General features: G+C 36.6%; 1 protein-coding gene across 5 annotated transcripts in view; it reads right to left on the reverse strand.

Annotated features, from left to right (window-relative positions):
- Positions 1-21,650, reverse strand: part of LOC150093607 (cyclin-dependent kinase 4-like) — a 358,246-nt gene that overhangs the window by 52,735 nt on the left and 283,861 nt on the right. For all 5 annotated transcript variants that reach the window (XM_090412879.1, XM_090412878.1, XM_090412877.1 and 2 more), the window contains one exon: positions 6,798-6,965. In XM_090412879.1, the coding sequence (XP_090269005.1) occupies positions 6,798-6,965 (168 nt within the window). The remainder of the gene's footprint in view (positions 1-6,797; positions 6,966-21,650) is intronic.

Consider the following 21,650-nt stretch of genomic DNA (forward strand, 5'->3'; position numbering starts at 1 on the left):
AAACAGGGTTTGATTTTAAGATACTAGCTTTAAACCAATAAGATGTAATACTTCTGTAAAATAAGCAAGCAGTGAATGAACTAAAATGTGCCATATGACATGCTTGATTATATGTATCATAATGGCTATGGAAGGAAGGAATACAAGGAAAGGAGGTGATCTCCAACATTCCAACCAAGTTGCCTAATGTGGGAATCAAGACAAAGTAAAAGTATTTTAACAGGGAGAATATACAAAAGGGAAGAGGTGAATACTAGGGATTGGCATACAAAATTCTCTAGCAGTGTAAAGAATAATGTATGTATGTATGTTTTCCTTTGAACTTTTTATAGTGTCTCTACATTTTCTGTAATTCTTATTATGGTTTAAACTATATAACAAAGTACATAATTTAAAATTAATTCAAAGGCCTGATTTGCTGCAGTTTGCTTTCCAGGCAGCATAGTATCTGTTTTCAGATAAAGGATATTTACAATTTAAGATAACAAATCAAAAATCATAACTGTAGGATAGCATACACATTAGATTGTCTCTATTACAAGTTGATTTGCAAGAGAGTAAAGATGAAATTCCTATTTATATTTTTCCTTAGTTTATAGGATTTCTTTAACCTCCAGACTGTGTCTTTGTATTTATGAAGATTCTATGCAACTGCCATATTATTCATGTTGGACTGTATGTTGTTTTCCAAGAGTATGCCATGATGATGTTGATTTGTCCTCTATTCTGTGACTAATTCTATTTATCCTAAGTAGGGTGTTTTACAAGAGCAAGACAGTGCTCTACAATCTCATGGGTATTTCTATAAATTAAAGAAGCCAAGAAATTATATTCTTGGTTTAATTCTTTATTCAAATGTAAGCAAACAGAGTTTGTGCATGAAATAACTTCATGACTGGGCTACTTGTATACAGAGGTTTATGACCTCACAGCAATTGCCTTAGCATCCCATAATGCAATGCACACATCCTTACAGGCAAGTATAATGCTATGGAATTTTGGAATTTTAATTTAAATTTCTGGATCTGGCTCCAACTGATGAGACCTCAATAAAAGTCAAAACCAGTCTGAGTAGTGGCCCTTCCCATAATGCATAGCATTATACTTGTCTGTAAGAATATCTGCATTGCATTAGGGAATACTAAGGTAACTGATGTGAAGTCACGAGCTTCTATGAGGGTGGTCTGAAAAGTTCTCGGCCTTGACCATAGATGGCAACACTATCGGCACGGTTTTCTTTTTCTAAGTTGGAACATCAGTCATAGGCATCCATGTAAAATTGCAAGTCTTTCTATCATACAGTGGTATCTCGCTAATCCGAACCTCTTTAGTCCGAACCCTCCAGTAATCCGAACTGTGGTTTGAAAGAAAAAAAGTTTTATTTATTACGTATCATTTTGTGTATACTATTATTTTATTTAATAATTATTATTTTAACTATTATTATTTATTTTATTATTATTACAATATATTATAACTACGGTGATACACAAAAAGTGGAAATTCAAAACGTGCATAATTTGGTTAAAAATATAAATCCAGATGTTAAAATTTCACAAACAGATGCTACAGAATGGATTACAGGTAGAACCGAAAGTGAATTCGAAATCCAATCAGATGCTGAAATTATAAATATGACGCTACAGAATGAATTAGAAGATGATGATGATGATAAAGAACTCGAAGAAAAAAAAGTAAAACGTGAAGAGGCAGTTGACAGTTTTAATATGTGTATGAATGGGCTAAGCAGAATGATATGTCATTCCACAAAATGCAGCTCCGAGAAGAAGCATTCGGAAAAAGTTTAGCTTCCAAGAAGCAAAAGAAAATCAGTGACCTTTTTACAAAGAAATAAAAAAAACTTCTTTTGTGTGTTATTTTGTGAAACTTTTATGTGTTGTGCACAAAAAAGTGATATTATTTACGCAAATTAAGTTATGTACTGAACGATGAAATTTTATTAAATCAGAATCCTCAACAATGCAGGTACATATAAACTAATCTTTTTTACTAAAATAAACTCGTGTACTGTATTATTTTGTAAGTTTTACATCACAGTGCAGAAGTATTTTTCTATCAGTTACTTCATTTATTTATGGAATTAAATTGACATGCCATTATAATCTGATTATTTTTGTCTTAAAAGATAGTTATTGTTATCTCTTGGGGGTTAAATTCTCTAATCCGAACTTTTTGCTAATCCGAACGAGCATGGTTTTTATTAGTTCGGATTAGCAAGATACCACTGTGAAGCAAAAGTGTCGTCTGTATCCCTTGAAATAGATAAAATTGAGTATCATGCAGTTATAAAATTCTTTGTAAAAGAAATTCATTCGAAGTTCATAAAAGTTTATGGACACTCTTCGTCTTCATTTTTGACAATTAAGAAATGGGCTGCTGAGTTTAAACATAGTTGTACCAGCCTTGCAGATGATCCACATGAAGGACGTCCAAAATGTGTAACAACACCAGAAATCATTGTTCAAATGCACGATATGGTATTGGATGACCGGCGATTCAAAGTGCATGAGATTGCTAAGACTATAGACATTTCAAAAGAACATGTAGGGTATATTTTGAATGAAGAATTGCAAATGAAAAAGCTTTGCGCAAGATGGGTGCCACGCTTGCTCACAGCAGATCAAAAGTGCACGCGCATGAAAATCTCTGAACAGTGGTTCGAGCGTTTTAATAAGAATAAAACTGATTTTGTGCGTCGATTTATTACTATGGATGAGACTTGGATTCACCATTATAACCCAGAATTCAAACAGCAGTCAAAACAGTGGACACGGTTGTTCAATGCCAAAGAAGACAAAGTCAGTTCCATCAGCAGGAAACGTCATGGCATCGGTGTTTTGGGATGCTAAAGGCATTTTGTTTATTAATTATCTTGAAAAGGGTAAAACAATAACCAGGGAATATTATTCCGATCTTTTAACCAGACTAGACAAAAAAATTCGCGAGAAAAGACCCGGTTTGCACACAAAGGTTTTTGGCAATGAGAAAATTAAAGGATCTGCACTATGAATTGTTGGAACATCCACCCTATTCCCCAGATCTGGCTCCCTCTGACTTCTATCTTTTCCAAAAACTAAAACTCTTCCTCGCTGGTCAGTGTTTTTCTTCGTATCAAGAGGTGATTGCAGCTGTAGAGGAGTATTTTGCAGATGTTACTGAGAACCATTACATGGACGGGATGATGGCACTGGAGCATCACTGGAATAAATGTATTAGTCTTAAAGGGAGATTATGTTGAAAAATAAAAATAATTTAGAAATTATAAATTTGTTTTTTCATTGTTAGTCCGAGAACTTTTCAGACCACCCTCGTATATAAAGCCCAGTCATGAAGTTACTTCATGCTCAAACTTTGTTTGCTTACACTTGGACATAGGATTAAACCAAGAATATAACTTCTTGACACCTTTAATTTATAGTACAACAAAATGAAAAAACTTTCAACATAGGTATTTTATTGCTGTGCTTTGTTTCTGAGGAGTTATCAACCGTTACATCCATTGCTAAGTATACCATCCATTATATCCATTTGTTTCTGAGGAGTTATCCACCATTATATCCATTGCTAAAAATGGGAAGTGCATTGACTAAAAATGCTGATGCACTTCCCATTTTCCACACATTAGGCTTAATTGCCTGTCACAGTCTTGGCCTCTTTAAAACCTTATTAATGCACTGATAGGATGTTTAATTACTCTGCATAATGCATTATGGATGTCAACTGTTTGTATGTTCTTCTGGATGGTTTGCCTGTTTTGTGGGATATAAAACCAGAGTTTCTAGAATCAACTAATTCACTTCAATCAAAAAGCTTTGGTGAAGGTTTCTTGCATCCTACAGGACTTAAACCTCAGGTCTTTCTAAGGGTCTGAAGAGAACTACAAAACCACCACCACCACCAGGCATTAAGTTAGGAATGATGAAGCAATTTTATCAAAGATTTGTACACTGGCTTCCCCTAGAAAGAAATTCCTTAGCATACTAATGAAAAGTGATGGAGAGAATTTAACACAAGATACAACGTTCATAGAAATGATGAACAAATCTGAGCAACTTCAAGGCTATGGTATTATTATTATTTATTTATTTATTTTATTTTATTTTTTTTTTGAGAAACAGTATGCATCCTGTTGATAAAAGATTTAGAAAACATATTAAACAAGTTCCAGTAAGTTGGATGCAAATATGAGCTTAAAATTTCATTTTCTACATATGTAAAGTTATGGAAAAATCTTAAAAGCACAAGTGAAAAGCATACAGTAGATTCTACCAGGTCATTAAAGATATGTAAAGATTATATCAAGGTAGTGGAATGTAAACTGGACAGCTAACTAATTGTTGGATATCAGAAAGAAAACTGAGGAGCAGAGTTATAAAACAGCAACAACAACAAAAAATTAATTATGATGTATTATTTGTATGTGTTATGCACTTATAACACAAAATCTAATTTTGTGTTATAAGTGCATTATCAAAAAGTATCCACTTTTAAATTTGAAGAAAACGTTCACGTTTGTATTTTTGTGAACAAACATTTTTGTATGTTGTTCATTTTTCTGAATTGTTTCATGTAAATGTCTTCAAACCACAATCTAAACTTCCCTGTTGTTTATCTTGATAGAGCATATTTACAGAGTAAAATCCCCTCAAATCAAAAAATAAAAGAAAAAGCCAACATCACAATGTTTGTTATGCTGTGCATTTGTCCAGTACTTTTTTTTTTTTTTGGGTCATGAGGATGATAAACTCTTTCATATTATTGACAAGTATTATGCAACAGCTGTAAAAAAAATATCAATAAATCCAAATCAGATTTCAAATGGGTCAAATGCTGCAAACTCATCTCCTGTCCAAATGGCAATTGAGCTTACTGCCAAGGCCACTGAGTGCAACTTTTGTCCACTCAGGTTGCTGCCAATCTCACGTTTGGATGGTACTGTGACAACTTCACCTAATGACAAGGCTGACTTACTGGCATCACTCATTTCTTCCAATTCTTACACTGATGACCTGAGCAAAGACCCCCCCCCCACGCTACCAAGAACTGCTCATTCCATGTCACCCATAATCTTCTGCCAGAAAGAAATCTGAAGAATTCTTAATAACCCGAACACAAACAAGGCATCTGGCCCTGATGGTATTCCACCTATTGTGTTAAAAACTTGCACCCAAGAACTAACACCTATCCTGTATCACCTCTTCAGTCTAGCATATTCAACTGGTATCTACCCTACAATATGAAAACAGGTTCTTGACATTTTAAAAGTATTTGAGTAGGTTTGGTACAGGGGCCTGCTTAGTAAACCACCATCCTATGGTTTGCCTTACACTCTGGAAGGCAGACCACCTTTACAACTAGATCACCAATTTTCTCACTGGTCACTCACTATGTGTCATGGGGAATGGTTCCCTTCTCCTCAGATTCCCTACTAATGTAGGAGTACTCCAGAGTTCTGTACTTTCACCCACTCTCTTCCTCTTGTATGATGACAGCACACTGCATTCATCCCTTTCGTTTGACAAACCCCATAGTGCTTAATTGCTAGAATACTCAAGATCCACCATAACCAATGGTGGTTATGGTGGATCCTGATCTCATCTCCTAGCTTTATTTCGATGGGGTAAGGACAACCTTGTAGACTTCAATGCCACCAAAACTCAGTCCTATCTGAACCCTTGCAAGAAGGGACTCACATCACCTAAATTTCAATAATACCCAGGTATCCAAACATGATCAGTTTTCCCTTTTTGGACTAACCTATACCTCACAAACACATTTCAACCAATGCTTTTCCAGTCCAAAAAACTTGGTATACTTTTCTGCTCAAGACACTACTTCCAACCTTTACAGCTGTAAACTCTATATAAATCCCAAATCTGCACAACAATGGAATATTGCTCACATATTTGGCAATGCACCAAAGTCTTCTCTAAGATTGCTCAATTCTAGTGAAAAGAGAGCAATCCAATTAATTAATGACTCCTTTCTCTATCTCAGAGATTCACTTCAATCCCTCTCCACAAATGTTCAGTTTCCGCCTTATGCCTATTCTACAGATACTTTCATAGACATTGCTCTGCTGAATAGGCCATTATTATTTCTCGATAACAACAATAGCTGCTGCTGCTAACTAACATCTTTTTACAGTCCTGTTTGAAACTTACTGAATCAACTTCTCTGCTGCATCTTTCATTCCATCTATTTCTACTCTACGGAACAGCCTTCCCCAAAGAATAAGACCTTCGGTTGTTTAAAAGCAATTAAAAAAAAAAAAAAATCCATAGTCTCAACGCCTGTTACTTTTTCTAAAAGTTTTTGTCATGTGTGAACATGTATATATATACATAAATATATATATATACACACACACACACACACACACACACACACACACACACACACACACACACACACACACATACAGCAATCAATACTTTATGAACTTGCGCAGATGTATTTTTCACTTTCATAATGATCATATGGTTGACCTGATGTAAAGCACATGCTCATTACAAACATCCACTCCAAAGATTTTTAACAAGCCTCAATATTCCCTACAGAAGATAAAGTAATAGAAATTTGCAGAACTTATTAGCCTTTGCTCTCTTTCTTTCTCTCTTGAATAATTAATATTTAAAACATTCACATTATCATTGTTATTTTGAAGAAAGATGAGCCTGAGAAAATTATCTAATTCATCATCAAATTCATCTGAAAACCAAAACACACACACATACACATACATACATACATCTATGAAAATATTTACATCTTACCACAGCAGTTAAAGTCATCTGGTATTCAAAAATCCGGGCAAGTCCAAAGTCTGCAAGTTTCACTTGGCCTGTATTTGTAATTAGGACATTCTGAGGTTTAAGATCACGATGGACAATACGATTGCTATGTAAAAAGTCAACACCATTTAAGAGCTGAAACATAATGTCCTGAAATGAAAAAAAAAATAGGAATATAACATAACTATCATACCCATAGTTATATCAATCAAGTAGTTTTAACTGATTAGCTGGTTTTGTTTGCAAACTCTTTTGTAAGTTAAAAAAAAAATATGTGTCCAAACACAAAAATTTCCGAGGACTCAGGAGACAGCTTGCGGGTGTAGCATGGAATGAGAAGTTAGCTGGAAAAGAGATCAATGCAGTGTGGGGAATTTTCAAAAACTATCTAGCAGATGCAATGTCTGAATGTATTCCAAGGGTGAGAAGGTTAAATAAGGTAGGTGTGAGATGGATGAATAAAGAGATTAAGCATGCAATACAGAGAAAAAGGGTATTGTGGAGGCAGCATAAGAGAAGTGGAAATAACCAATTTCATGAGATCTACAAAGACCAGGCAAGGAGGGTGACTTTGTTGGTGAGAGCAGCTAAAGAGAGGTATGAACAGCAGTTAGCTAATGAAGCCAAAAAGAATCCTAGGGAGTTCTTTCGATATGTAGCCAGCAAAAGAAAGAATGATTATGGAAGGATGACATTGATTGGAGGAAAAGATATAAAGACAGCTGATGCAGCATGTGTGGTGGAGATACTTAATGAGCAGTTCATAAAGATCTTTAAATCTTGTGAATGTGACTTCATGGAGAGATTGAGAGCAGTTGATGATGGGGAGGAGAGACTGACTGTAAGTGAGCAAGAGGTGTTTGGGGAGTTGAGTAAACTAGATATAAATAAGGCTGCAGGACTTGATAATATATCACCGCGTATTCTGAAGGAAAGTGCCAGAGAGTTGACACATGCCTTGACATATTTTTTTAATACGAGTCTTGCACTTGGTCAAGTTCCTAAAGAGTGGAAGGAGGGCAAGATTGTGCCACTTCATAAAGGAGGTGATCGAACTCAAGCATCAAACTATAGGCCTATCTGTGTGTCAGGTGTTGTGGTTAAGTTGTTGGAGAAGCTTGTGAGAACCAGGATCCAGAGTTGGGTAGACAACAATGGTATAATCTTTGATGGACAGCATGGATTTGCTAAAGGGAGGTCATGTTTTAGTAATCTACTTACTTATTACAATAAAGTGACTGCTTCCTTGGACAGAGGAGAAGGATACACAGTAATATACTTGGATTTCACAAAAGCTTTTGATAGAGTTCCTCATGATAAGTTGACAGTCAAACTAGAGGAGATGGGGTTGGATATTAGATTAGTGCATTGGATTGGAGACTGGCTATCTGATAGGTATCAACAAGTTGTGTATGGGGGTGCAATATCCAGGAAAAGGAAAGTCACTAGTGGAGTGCCTCAGGGGTCTGTTTTAGGGCCATTACTATTTAACTTATATATTAATGATATTGGCGAAGATTTGGATGGAGATATTCAGTTGTTTGCAGATGATGCAAAGTTGGGACGAACCATAAAGAGTAGTGAAGATGTTGTGGCCTTGCAAGAAGACTTGAATAAATTGAGTGATTGGGTAAGCAAATGGGGATGTGAGTTCAATGTTGCAAAATGTAAGATTTTAAAATTTGGAAAACAAAGATGGGATGCAGAATTTATGCTTGGTGAGAATATATTGTTGGAGGTAGAGGAAATAAGAGATCTGGGGGTGATAGTGGATAAGGATCTAAAATTTATGGGACACATTGCCAAAATTGTGAAGACAAACAAAGGCTTCTGGGAATGATGCAGAGGTCACTGACATGTAGAAGTAGGGAGATTCTTGTTGTATTGTATAAGGCTTTAATTAGGCCACACATGGACTATTGTGCCCAGATTTGGTCACCAGGTTTTCAGAAGGATGAAGAGATGTTGGAAAGGGTCCAAAGGCGACTAAGGTAGTTTCTGACCTCTGAAACCTTACTATATTATAATAGTTTTATAATATCTAAAATTCACTGAACTAGATTATGGTTGACGATATACAGCCCAGATCAACAATGAAATGTACATATGATATGTAAAACAGGATATCAATTGACATTCCATGTGCAATCCCAAAAATCTGCTTACCTCTCTAGTCTGGAAAGTAAATAGTCTAGCCTTGGGACTGCATAACTATGGGATTTTTCTTTTAATTAAAAATGCTATGGTTATATCTTTATTAAGCTTTATCAGTAGATCAAGCTTAACTTAAAATATTTCATCGCATTTCATAAAATATAATTCCAGTTCATATTCTACTCTGTCCTTGATTAAACTATTACCATATATAAATTTTTAAACACAGACAGGGGAGGGGCATATAATCCTCAATGATCACAAGATTTTATCATATTAGTTATCAAAATGCTATTCTCTCTTGAAAATGAATTGCAAAATACACACACACCTTGGAAAGAAGTCAATGACATTCCCATGGTGAACTGTAATGAGTTACTTGTTTGTAGCCAATAAAAATTGAAGGAATATGATGCTCCCAAGAGCATCATATCACTAGCATTGTGATAGGATGTCATGTTGCAGGCCTATCTGTTTGGCAAATTGTTGACAAATTGGCTATCCCAGGTCAACAATCGACATGATACCATATTGAGATGGAAGCACATGGAGTCAACTGCAAGTGCTACATGCAGTGGACAACCCATCACACTCACTGAACATGACCTGCCCATAAAGTGCTACAAAGGATAATATGTAAAAACCGCCATTTGTCAGCTGACACATTTAATGTGGAGTTCAGGGCATCGAGTAGAACATGAATCTGTGCAAAAACAATCAGAACTGAGGCTTAAAACATGGGTTTCCAATATAGGACCACAATATGCAAGTCCCATTACCAACATGCATCATTGTCTTCAGTGCAAAGAGTGCATACAGTTGGGTGTGGTGGATGCCCACTGAACATCTCTTACCACATTGGGTAACCCTAACTATGAAATTCGGAGGTGGTGATGTGATGGTATGATATAAATTTAACTTAGTTTGGAATTTGCACTTTTCCTTAACAACATATCTACCCTATTTTGGAGGGGAGGAATGCCAATTAGACCTTCCCATCCCTACACTTCGATTGCCACTACCACCATTTTGCAATAGGACTAATGTAACTGTTCCCATGTTTGGGAATAATCATTACAGGGCTCAGTCTCCAGTTTCTGTACTTCCTGCTTTTCTTAAATGCAGTGAAGGTGATACTTTCAGGTGCTTGCCAAACATACTGTAACTAGAGTGCAAGTACTGAAACTCTTTCTTCTATCTCACAAGCCAACCATTAGATACAAACAACTGAAACTGATAGTCATGCAATCAGAAAAGTTCGTGACCAGCTAGCATATAATCTTACCATAAAATACACTTGTAAAACAGTATATCTCTGTTTACATCCTTTATCCAAGCACATGCAAACAAAAGTTTGCACATGAAATAACTTCAAGACTAGGCTTTTTGTGTTTAGAAGCAGTTTACTTAACATCAGATAGTTCTAGTATCACATAATGCATGCTTATTTTTAAGCATGTATACTGCCATTATAGAAAATGTCCTTATCCAGACCAGTTTCAATCTTTACAAGCTTCATCAGTAAAGATCCATGGAAACAGTAAGAACTAAATAGCATAAGACATATTTCTATATATAAGCAACAAAAGGGCATACTACCACATTGTTAAAATAGTCTGGATGAATTATAGTTGTAGAAAGTTTCTTTTTATGGGGGGGTGGGAAATAATACACTATATCATCATCATCAAATTCCTGCCATGTACCCTCAAGGGGTGTAGAGGATATGATAGTACTACAAGAAAAATTACATCATAACTAACTTCCTCTCTACAATTTTCCTCCATATCATTCTGTTATTTGTCAAGACTCCAACATTATCAGATCTTATATTTCTATCATCTAAGGCACTTTGTAAGTATCAATCCACCTATATCTTGGTCTTCCTCTGGGTCATTTTCCTGCCAACCTAGCAAAGAACACTTGTTTTGCTAATCTTTCCTCGCCCATTCTGTTTAAGTGACCATACCACCTGAGATTAGCTCTGCTAATGCATTCCTGGATGTTGACAATGTCAAGTTTTTTCCTAATATCCTCGTTTTTAATATGATATTGCCATTGATGCCATCTGTTCACACCTCTAATCTTTCTCAGAACTCTCATATCTGCAGTCTCTAGTCTTTGGTCAAGTGTTTTATTTCTAATCCAGCTCTCAAATCCATAAGTTAAAACTAGTTTGAACACTGTCTTGTATACAGCTAATTTAGTGTTCCGGCTAATTTCTCTCTTATTCCATATGAATTTATTCAATTGACTTCCTACAATACCAGCTTTGTTGATTCTGTTGTATATTTCCTTATTTAATTTACCATCTTGCCTAAGTAGCTGAAATGTTTTACCTGTTCCACAGGTTCTCCGTTCAAAACACAGTTGACATTTTCAATGATTCCACCTATCTTCATTGTCTTTTTATTGCTGACTTTCATACCATATCTATTACAACAGTTACTCAATTTAGTCAGGGAATCTTGCAGACTTGTAGCAGATTTATTTAGAAGTACAACATCATCCGCATAAAGCAAAGAGCTGACATTAACATTTCCAATTTTGATATCATGTTTAATACCACTTTCCTTCATAATATGATCCATATATATAACGAATAACAGAAAGGATAATGTACATCCTTGTCTCACATCTGATTTAACCTTAAACCATCTTCCTGTACTTCCTTCAATTCTAACTGCTGACTTACAACTCAAATAAAGACCAAGTATTGCTTGATATAATGTCCCATTGACACCATATAACTGTAGCGTATTGAATAGCTTCTCTCTTGGCACCTTGTCATATGCCTTTTCCAGATCGACAAAACTTAAATAAGATCTTTATAGATCCCATGCTTTCTCAACTGTTTGTCGTAAAGTGAAGAGCTGATCCTGACAGCCTCTATTTGGCCAGAATCCAGCTTGTTCTTCACAAGCTTTTCTTCCACAATTCTTCTCAACCGTTTCTCAAGTCTTCCCATGACTTTTGTTTAGCTAGTTTTACAGCGTGTTTAGCTTTCTTCCATCTGTCTCTGTATTCTCTATGAGCACAAGCTGACTTATTTGCCAGGAACTTTTGATATGCTTTCTTCTTTTCCTTCACTGCCTCTTTAACTGCCTGTGTCCACCATGGAGTTCTGATTTTTCTATCCTTGCAGAAAACATCACCACATGCCCCTCTGGCTGAATCAATCAGTGTTTTCTTCATGGCTTGCCACTGAATCTCCAAGGTTTCGTTGCTGTTCTCAAACTCTTTCATTTTTTCTGCAATAATATTTGTGTATTTTAGTCTACAGCTCACATCTGAGAGCTGCTCAACTTTTATTCGCTTTAAAACTTTCTTACATGTTATTCTTTTTAATATGAAATTCAATTTTATCCTGCTCAAGACTAAATAGTGATCACTTCCAATTTCAAATCCTCTGTGCACTCTGGTGTCCTGCACCAGGGAGAAAACATCACCATGACAATAACATAGTCAATGAGACTTTTCTTATTCCTTGCCTCTTCTCTCCATGTGAATTTGTGCACATTTTTATGTTGGAACGTGATGTTAGTAATAACCAGTCCATGTCCTGAGCAGAAATCCAACAGGTATTTGCCATTATTATTATTAGTTTTGACCTTTTCTCCAAATTTTCCCAAAATATTTTTGTTTGTCTTACAATCATTTCCTACTTTGCTATTTAGATCCCCAACAAGGATCAACTATTCCTTTTTCATTGTGTCAGTTGCTTTCTCTAAAGCATCAAAAAATTCCTCCACTCCTACCTTAGAAGAGCCTTTTGTGGGACCATAGGCACAAATAAGTTTCATTGTCCAGTTCCCCATTCTCATATTTGCCCACATTACTCTACTTGAGACTGCCTGCCATTCAAGAAGATTAGCCTCATATTTAGTGTTGAATATTATGCCTACTCCTTCTTTTCCTTGATTGTTATTGCCTGAATATAACATTTTGTATTTATTGTTCAGAAAGATCTCACCAGTTTTAGTCTTTGTTGTTTCAGTCACCCCTATTATGTTGATCTGGTACTTGTCTAATTCCTCAGCTAGCTCCATTTCTTTGCCATTCAGGCTTCTTATGTTGATAGTACTGATCTTTAACTCTGGTGATGTTGACTTGGGAACAGCGAAAAGACAGCTACTGGAACAAATCTGTTTTCAGAATTGTTCCAGTAGCTGTCTTTTCGCTGTTCGGCCTGGTTCCCTGGCAAAAACAACGGGAGCCTTGTTTAACCAGGCGACGCCCCAGCCAGCATGAAATTTTGTCATGCTGTACCATCATTTTGTATTTTGGTTTAAGCCAATAGGAATACAATTTGTTCGGCTAAATCCCAAATTGCCAGCCAATCCTCATTCGTTCAATATGATAAAACACAAGCACTAACTTCCCAACATCTTTTTATAGCCCCACTGCAAACTGCCCAAACCAGCTTCCCCCCCCTTTTTTATCCATCTAGAACAGTCATCCAAAACAAAGTGTTCTCCAACAACTATGACCTCCAGCTTTTAAATAAAAATGTTAATATGTTCCTCCCTAATCTACACTCCTAAACACAGCACTAATGATGTGCTATAGATTCTGTTTCCTTTTGTATGTGTGGGACTGATATATATTATTATCATTATTATTAGAAACTGTCACACTTTCTCAAACTCCTTCACATTAGATGCACTCACTACTTCAACAAAGAAACTATTCCACTTGTTCATAGTTCTGTGAAAGAAATATCTAGCTCTTCTGCCTTTCTTAACTGCATATAAATTTAACTTGCACAGATTCCCCTTGACTTCTCCAAGCCTTCCATATGATGAAAAATTTTATCAACCAATAACACACTCTCAAAAGTTTATATATGTCTGTCTGCAGCCCATATTCTCTCAATCTATCTTCATAATTTACATTCCATAATCACAATATCACCTTTGTAACTTTCTTCACAACATTTCCACAGCTTCTTTATCCTCTCTGAACCTAGGAGATGATATCTGCACACAGTACTCCAGCTGTGGTGGTATCAAGGCCTTGTAAGGAGGTAAAATGACTTCCATATCTTTACATGTCAATGTTTGTTTCAACATCACAATTATCTTCTAGTTTGTGTTTGCAATTTTTGCTATGTGACCCTTGAACTTCAAATTCTTGTGCACCATAACTCCAAGATCTCTAGCCTAGATATCAATAGCATCTCTGACTGCCCTGTCTATCTTTGCATCATTAGCAAAAAGTTGAAGATCTCTGTCAGGCCATTTCCAATAGCATTGATATATAGATTAAACAACAATGGTCTGTGAATTGATCCGTGGAGCACACCACTGGTTACCTTAAATCTGGCAGATTCACCCCCCCCCCCATATATCACTTTCTGATAGCTGTCAGCACCCGCATATCCAACTCAGATGTAACATTATTATGAAATATCAACAAGTTGTTCAGACACGCCTTCACTTTAGTAAACTCATTCTGTTTCTTGCAAAGTATAGCTTCTCTGTCAATCCATTTTTGTATGTAAGTTTTTACCAACTTGTCTAAAATCTTTTTCACTATTTCAGAGATATCAATAGGCCAATAGTTAGACACACAAATTTTTGTCCATCTTTGTATAACAGGACTATCATATATTCTTTCCACTCCTCTGTGTCCTTTTCTGAGCTAAAACTGAAATTGTACATACCACAAGAGCCTAGCCAAGTTCTAGTAAATATTCCTTTAGCATATGTGCTGATATCCCATCTGTCCCTATTCCAAAATCTTATCTAGGTTATGCAACAGCTCTAAAACCTCCTTCTCATGCACCTCTATTGTTTTATCCAATGTAGTGGTAACACTGTGCACTATGTTACCTACACTAAGTTGGTAGATCTTGGCAAAGTGAGCACTCATTATTTAAACTATTGCATCTGCTTCTAATACAAGGGTATCTGCATTCAGTAAAATTATTTTCTCACATTCATTATTTCTTTTACTTGCCTAGTCTAATAATACAATTCTTTTTATTGTCTTTAACTTGCATAGCCAATTTCTTTTCATACTCAAACTTAGCTTTCTATATAATACTCTTAAATTTTCTGGTGTGTGTGCTTTATATATTTCTTAACTCCTCTAACTCTCTTATTCTCTTGATATTCCTTCTGCATCATCATCATATTATGAATCTATTGCTTAATAAGACTGCACACCCATTTCACTCCCATTCTATTTGTTCTCCAAACTCTAGGGACATATTCAGATACTGCATCATTTAAGCTTCCCATGCACTGCTAATATTCCTCCCATTCAGTAACTGATACCATGAACCAAAGATAGTATTTTCCTGAGTTTGTCATCATTTCCAGATTTGTAGTTCAGCATGTAATCTGTTCTGATTTGAACATTCATACAGTTGGCTACTTCTTAGGTTACTACAGCATGATCACTATCACCAACTGGTGGCAAAACAGTAACATCCTTAACTGCAACACCTGCTGATGCTAAGATTAAATCTAGAACTCTTTGTCCTTGAGTTTCTACTTTCAGATGATGCTTTAGAAAGTTGTCTCACAACAGCTCAATAAATTCTTATCATGAGTTTTCTCTGCTATTCTACTTTCATATACAAAAAGTAATGCAGAAGTCCTATTTTCATGTACAAAAATAGGACTTATGCATTACTTCAACCTTAGTATCACCTCTGGGTCTGGCTCTCACTGATGAGATCTCAATAAAGGTCAAAACCGGTCTGGGTAGTGATCCTTCCCATAATGCATAGCATTATAGGAAGGGTCATACATGTCTGTAAGGACATGTGCTTTGCATTGTGGGATACAAAGGCAAGTGATGTGAAGTCATTAGCTTCTATATACGAGTTGCCCCAATCCTGAAAATACTTCAAGCACAAACTTTGTTAGATTATACTTGGATAAAGGATTAAACCAAGTTCCTGCAACGTGCTTGGTATTTTTAATTTAAAGTATTCCTATTTAAAGACTTGTGTAGTGCCATCCAGTGATCCAAATGCTGTGAAACTTTACTGGAATGCACTGTGCATAATGCAGATGCATTATCTGAGAAAAAAAGTAGTTCCAAACTTCACCACCAGGGTGTATCGCGAACACAAAATGCATGGAATTTGCATATCATGCAACTTGGCAGGTGCCAGGAAGGTTTAAAAAAGATGGACCCAAGATTTTTCCCTTTATTCTGGTTGTAATACCATCCACAGTGATGGCACTAACCTTTCCCCAATGTATTTTGTTCATAAAGCTGTACCACATACACAATTGCAATTCTGTTGCTGCACTCTATGAATTACATCACCTGAACAGATGTTTATGAAGTCCACTATCTCCATGTGCTCTGTGACAAATGATTAGTCATTTTGAAGAAACTGGTTCATATGTAGTTAGACCTAGCAGAGGTTGTAAACCAATCAATTCAGCAATCAACAAAGGAATGAAGTTGCAACTGCCACTGTGGGGTAGGCCATGAATAACAGCGTTGGTTCCTGCAGTGTATATGTGCTGTATCAAGACACGTGGATGTGACCGACACAACTGTCTGGAAAATTATATGAAAGATTCTCCATTTTTACCCATTCAAGATAATCCTGACACAAGAGTTGAGCCCACAGGGCTTTAAAAGTTGACTGACATTTGCTTTAACATTCCTTGCTTGAGTGGAGTTGGAAGGCATGTGGCTGTGGATAACTTTGTGGAGAAATGAAGCTCACTTTCACCTGAATGTAGTTGTTATTGCCCACAATTTTTGAATATGGGCTATGAAAAACCTGCATGCAATTCAATAAATTCCTTTGTATTGCCATGAATAACAGCATTGGTTCCTACAGTGTACATATGCTGTATCAAGACATGGTTGTGACTTACACGACTGTCTAGAAAATTATATGGAAGATTGTGCATTTTTAGCCATTCAAAATAGCCCTGACAAAGGAGTTGGAACCTGCAGGACTTGAAAAGTTGACTGACATTTGCTTTAACATTCCTTGCTTGAGTGGAGTTGGACACTGTGTGGCTGTGGATAACTTTGTGGAGAGATGAAGCTCATATTCACCTGAATGTAGCTGTGAATACCCACAACTGTTGGATATGGGCTATGCAAAACCTGCACGCAATCCAACAAATTCCTTTGCATTCACCCAAAGTTATTGTCTGGTGTGGGTTTACAGCTTCGTTCATCATTGGACCATTCTTCTTTGAGGACATTTGCCAGTCGGGTCCTGTTACCTGCTCAGTTACCGATGAGAGGTAACACATTATGATAAAAACAGTCTTGTTGTGCCACATCTACAGCAGCGCCTGTGCACGGATTCAGTCATTTTCATGCAGGATGGGCACCTTCCACAGATCACTCAAACCATACGGGAGGTTCTTCAAGAACATTTTATGGAATCCAAAGTGATCAGGCATAGGTTTTTCACTGCATGGCCACCTCATTCACCTGACCTTACCCTGTCACTTCTGGCTCTGGGTATTTCACAAACACAGGTTTTATCAGGATCATCCTGATAATTTGCCAGCACAATGTAGCATGTGCACAACCAACTGTGTTCTGCTTTGAACACACTGTGCAAAGGTTGCAGTTTATGGCAACTGAGAAGGAAAGCACAATGAACAGTACAGCCCATGAATGCATAATGAAAGTGAATAAATATGTGTTATGTTTGTGTCACTTTTCTGCTTATTACGCACAGAGAAAAATTACTACATCTACATTATACTGTGTCCCCTGGTGGTGAATTTTGGAAGTAATTTTTTATTCCTTGGATATAGCTACTGCATGATGCACAATGTATTCCTGCAAAGTTTTGCAGCATTTAGATCACTGGGTGATATCACCTGCATGTGGGTATCATGCAGGTGAGAAATAGCATCTTGAATGAAGGAAGTTTTTTCACTTGGTTGCAAATTAAATTCAACTTGTCGAGAAATTATATTCTTGTTTTATTCTTTATCCAAGAGTAAACAAACAACGTTTGCATGAAACAGTCACAACTACTTGTATATAGAAGTTAAATGACTTCACATTAATTGCCTAGGGGTGCTAGGGGTGCTTAAGGGTCAAAGCTGTATAACTGAGAGGAGCCCTCCACATAGCTTTAAAGGAATGCGGAGAACTGACCAGCTCTTCTGACCTAATGTCCAATCCTCACCTTCTCGTGATGCACCCTGTTGGGTATCTACTTGGATACTGAACGAACGAGGATGGGCTGGCAATTTGGGATTTAGCCGACCAAATTGTATTCTTATTGGTTAAACCAAAATAAAAAATGATGGTACAACATGACAAAATTTCATGCCGGCTGGGGCGTCGCCCGGGTAAACAAGGCCCCCATTGTTTTCGCCAGGGAACCAGAGCGAACAGCGAAAAGTCAGCTATTGGAACAAATCTGAAAACAAACCCCAACTCAACATCACCAGAGTTAAAGATTGGTACTATCAAAGTAAGAAGAAGCCTGAATGGCAAAGAAATGGAGCTAGCTGAGGAATTAGATAAGTACCAGATCGACATAATAGGGGTGACTGAAACAAAAAAGACCAAAACTGGTGAGATCTTTCTGAGCAATAAATACAAAATGTTATTATTCAGGCAATAACAATCAAGGAAAAGAAGGAGTAGGCATAATATTCAACACTAAATATGAGGCTAATCTTCTTGAATGGCAGGCAGTCTCAAGTAGAGTAATGTGGGCAAATATGAAACTGGACAATGAGACTTATTTGTGCCTATGGTCCCACAGAAGGTTCTACTAAGGTAGAAGTGGAAGGAATTTTTTGAGGCTTTAGAAAAAGCAACTGACACAATGAAAAAGGAAAAGTTGATTCTTGTTGGGGATCTAAATAGCAGAGTAGGAAATGATTGTGAGACATACAAAAATATTTTGGGAAAATTTGGAGAAAAGAGCAAAGATAATAATAATGGCAAATATCTGTTGGATTTCTGCTCAGGACATGGACTGGTTATTGCTAACACCATGCTCCAACATAAACATGTGCACAAATTCGCATGGAGAGAAGAGGCTAGGAATAAGAAAAGTCTCATTGACTATGTTATTCTTGATAGTGATGTTTTCTCCCTGGTGCAGGACACCAGAGTGTACCAAGGATTTGAAATTGGAAGTGATCACTATTTAGTCTTGAGCAGGATAAAATTGAATTTCATATTGACAAGAATAACATGTAAGAAAGTTTTAAAGCGAATAAAAGTTGAGCAGCTCTCAGATGTGAACTGTAGACTAAAATACAGAAAGATTATTGAAAAGAAAATGAAAGAGTTTGAGAACAGGAATCAAACCTTGGAGATTCAGTGGCAAACTCTGAAGAAAACATTGATTGATTCTGCCAGAGAGGCATGTGGTGAGGTTGTCTGCAAGGATAAAAAAATCAGAACTCCCTGGTGGACACAGGAAGTTAAAGAAGCAGTGAATAAAAAGAAGAAAGCATATCAAAAGTTCCTGTCAAATAAGTCAGCATGTGCTCTTAGAGAATATAGAGACAAATGCTAAACACCGTGTAAAACTAGCTAAACAAAAGTCATGGGAGGAGTTTGGCAAGAATATAGAAAATAAATATCAAGAAGGTGGCAAAATATTCTGGAGGTTGTTGAAGAAGCTTAGGAATGGAGGAAAGAGTGCTATAAAAGGAGTTAGAGATGATAAAGGTGACATGAAAACAGGAGAAAAAGATATCCTTGAAGTATGGAGTAATTACTTCGAAAAACTGCTAAATGAAACAAGCAGTGATGACAGCACAGTGGTAAAAAACACTGACCAGGCAAGCAGTCAGGAATACATATCCCACTACTTGAAGTAGAAAAAGCCATCAAAGGCTTGAAATGTGGAAAGGCAGCAGGAGTAGACAATATTCGACCTCAGAAATGCTGAAGTATGGTGGTATAAAAGTCTTACAGTGGCTGCACTGCATAGTTCAGAAAGCCAGGACAGAGGGACGAATTCCCGATGATTGGAGTAGAGCTCTCATAGTACCCATATATAAAAAAGGAAATAAAACTGAATGTGAGAATTACAGAGGTATTTCCCTACTGAGTATTCCTGGCAAGATCTATGCAAGATCTATGCAAGAACTATGCAAGCATAGTTGAGAAACGGTTGAGAAGAATTGTGGAAGAAAAGCTGGGTGAAGAACAAGCTGGATGCAGGCCAAATAGAGGCTGTCAGGATCAGATCTTCACTTTATGACAAATAGTCGAGAAAGCACGGGAATATAACAAAGATCTGTATTTAAGTTTTGTCGATTTGGAAAAGGCATATGACAAGGTGCCGAGAGAGAAGATATTCAATACACTGCAGTTATATAGTGTCAATGGGGCATTATATCAAGCAATACTTAGTCTTTATTTGAGTTGTAAGTCAGCAATTAGAATTGAAGGAAGTACAGGAAGATGGGTTAATGTTAAATCAGATGTAAGACAGGGATGTACATTATCCCTTCTGTTATTCATTATCTATATGGATCACATTATGAAGGAAAGTGGTATTAAACATAATATCAAAATTGGAGATGTTAATGTCAGCTCTTTGCTTTATGTGGATGATGTTATACTTCTAAATAAATCCACTACAAGTCTGCAAGATTCTCTGACTAAATTGAATAGCTGTTGTAATAGATATGGTATGAAGGTCAGCAATAAAAAGACAAAGACAATGAAAATAGGCAGAATCATTGAAAATGTCAACTGTGTTGTGAATGGAGAACCTGTGGAATAAGTGAAACATTTCAGCTACTTAGGCACGATTTTTACTGAAGATGGTAAATTAAATATAGAAATAGACAGCAGAATCAGCAAAGCTGGTATGGTGGGAAGTCAATTGAATAAATTCATATGGAATAAGAGAGAAATTAGTTGGAACTCTAAATTAGCTGTATACAAGACAGTGTTCAAACCAGTTTTAACTTATAGATCTGAGAGCTGGGTCAGAAGTAAAACACTTGACCAAAGACTAGAGACCGCAGATATGAGAGTCCTGAGAAAGATTATAGGCGTGAACAAATGGCATCAATGGCAATATCATATTAAAAATGAGGATATTAGGAAAGAACTTGATATTGTCAGCATCCAGGAATGCGTTAGCAGAGCTAATCTCAGGTGGTATGGTCACTTAAACATAATGGGCGAGGAAAGATTAGCAAAACAAGCGTTCTCTGCAAGGTTGGCAGCAAAACGATCCAGAGGAAGACCAAGATATAGGTGGATTGATATGGTACAAAGTGCCTTAGACGATAGAAATATAAGATCTGATAATGTTGGAGTCTTGACAAGTAACAGATTGTTTTGGAGGAAAATTGTAGATAGGAAGTTAGTAATGATGTAGTTTTTTTCATGTAGTAGTATCATATCCTGTACACCCCTTGAGGGTACATGGTAGGAATTTGATGATGATGATGACATTAATTGCCTTTGTATCTAATGCAAAGTTCATACCCTTTCAGACATATATTTCAAACTATAAATTATATATTTAGTTTAATCCTTTATCTAAGCGTAAGCCAATTTGAGCCTGAAATATCTTCAGGACTGGAGCAACTCATAGCAAAGGTGGACTAAGTTCTCATCACTTGCCTTAGTATCCCATAATGCAAAGCACATCTCCTTGCAGACTTGTATAATGCTATGCATTATGGGAAAGGTCACTACCCAGACCCAGAGGTGATACCCAGGTTGAAGCAATGCAGA

This window comes from Typopeltis vanoorti, chromosome 23 (genome assembly GCF_054136105.1).
Source record: "Typopeltis vanoorti isolate ZY-2024b chromosome 23, IOZ_Tvanoo_1.0, whole genome shotgun sequence".
Lineage (NCBI taxonomy): Eukaryota > Metazoa > Arthropoda > Arachnida > Uropygi > Thelyphonidae > Typopeltis > Typopeltis vanoorti.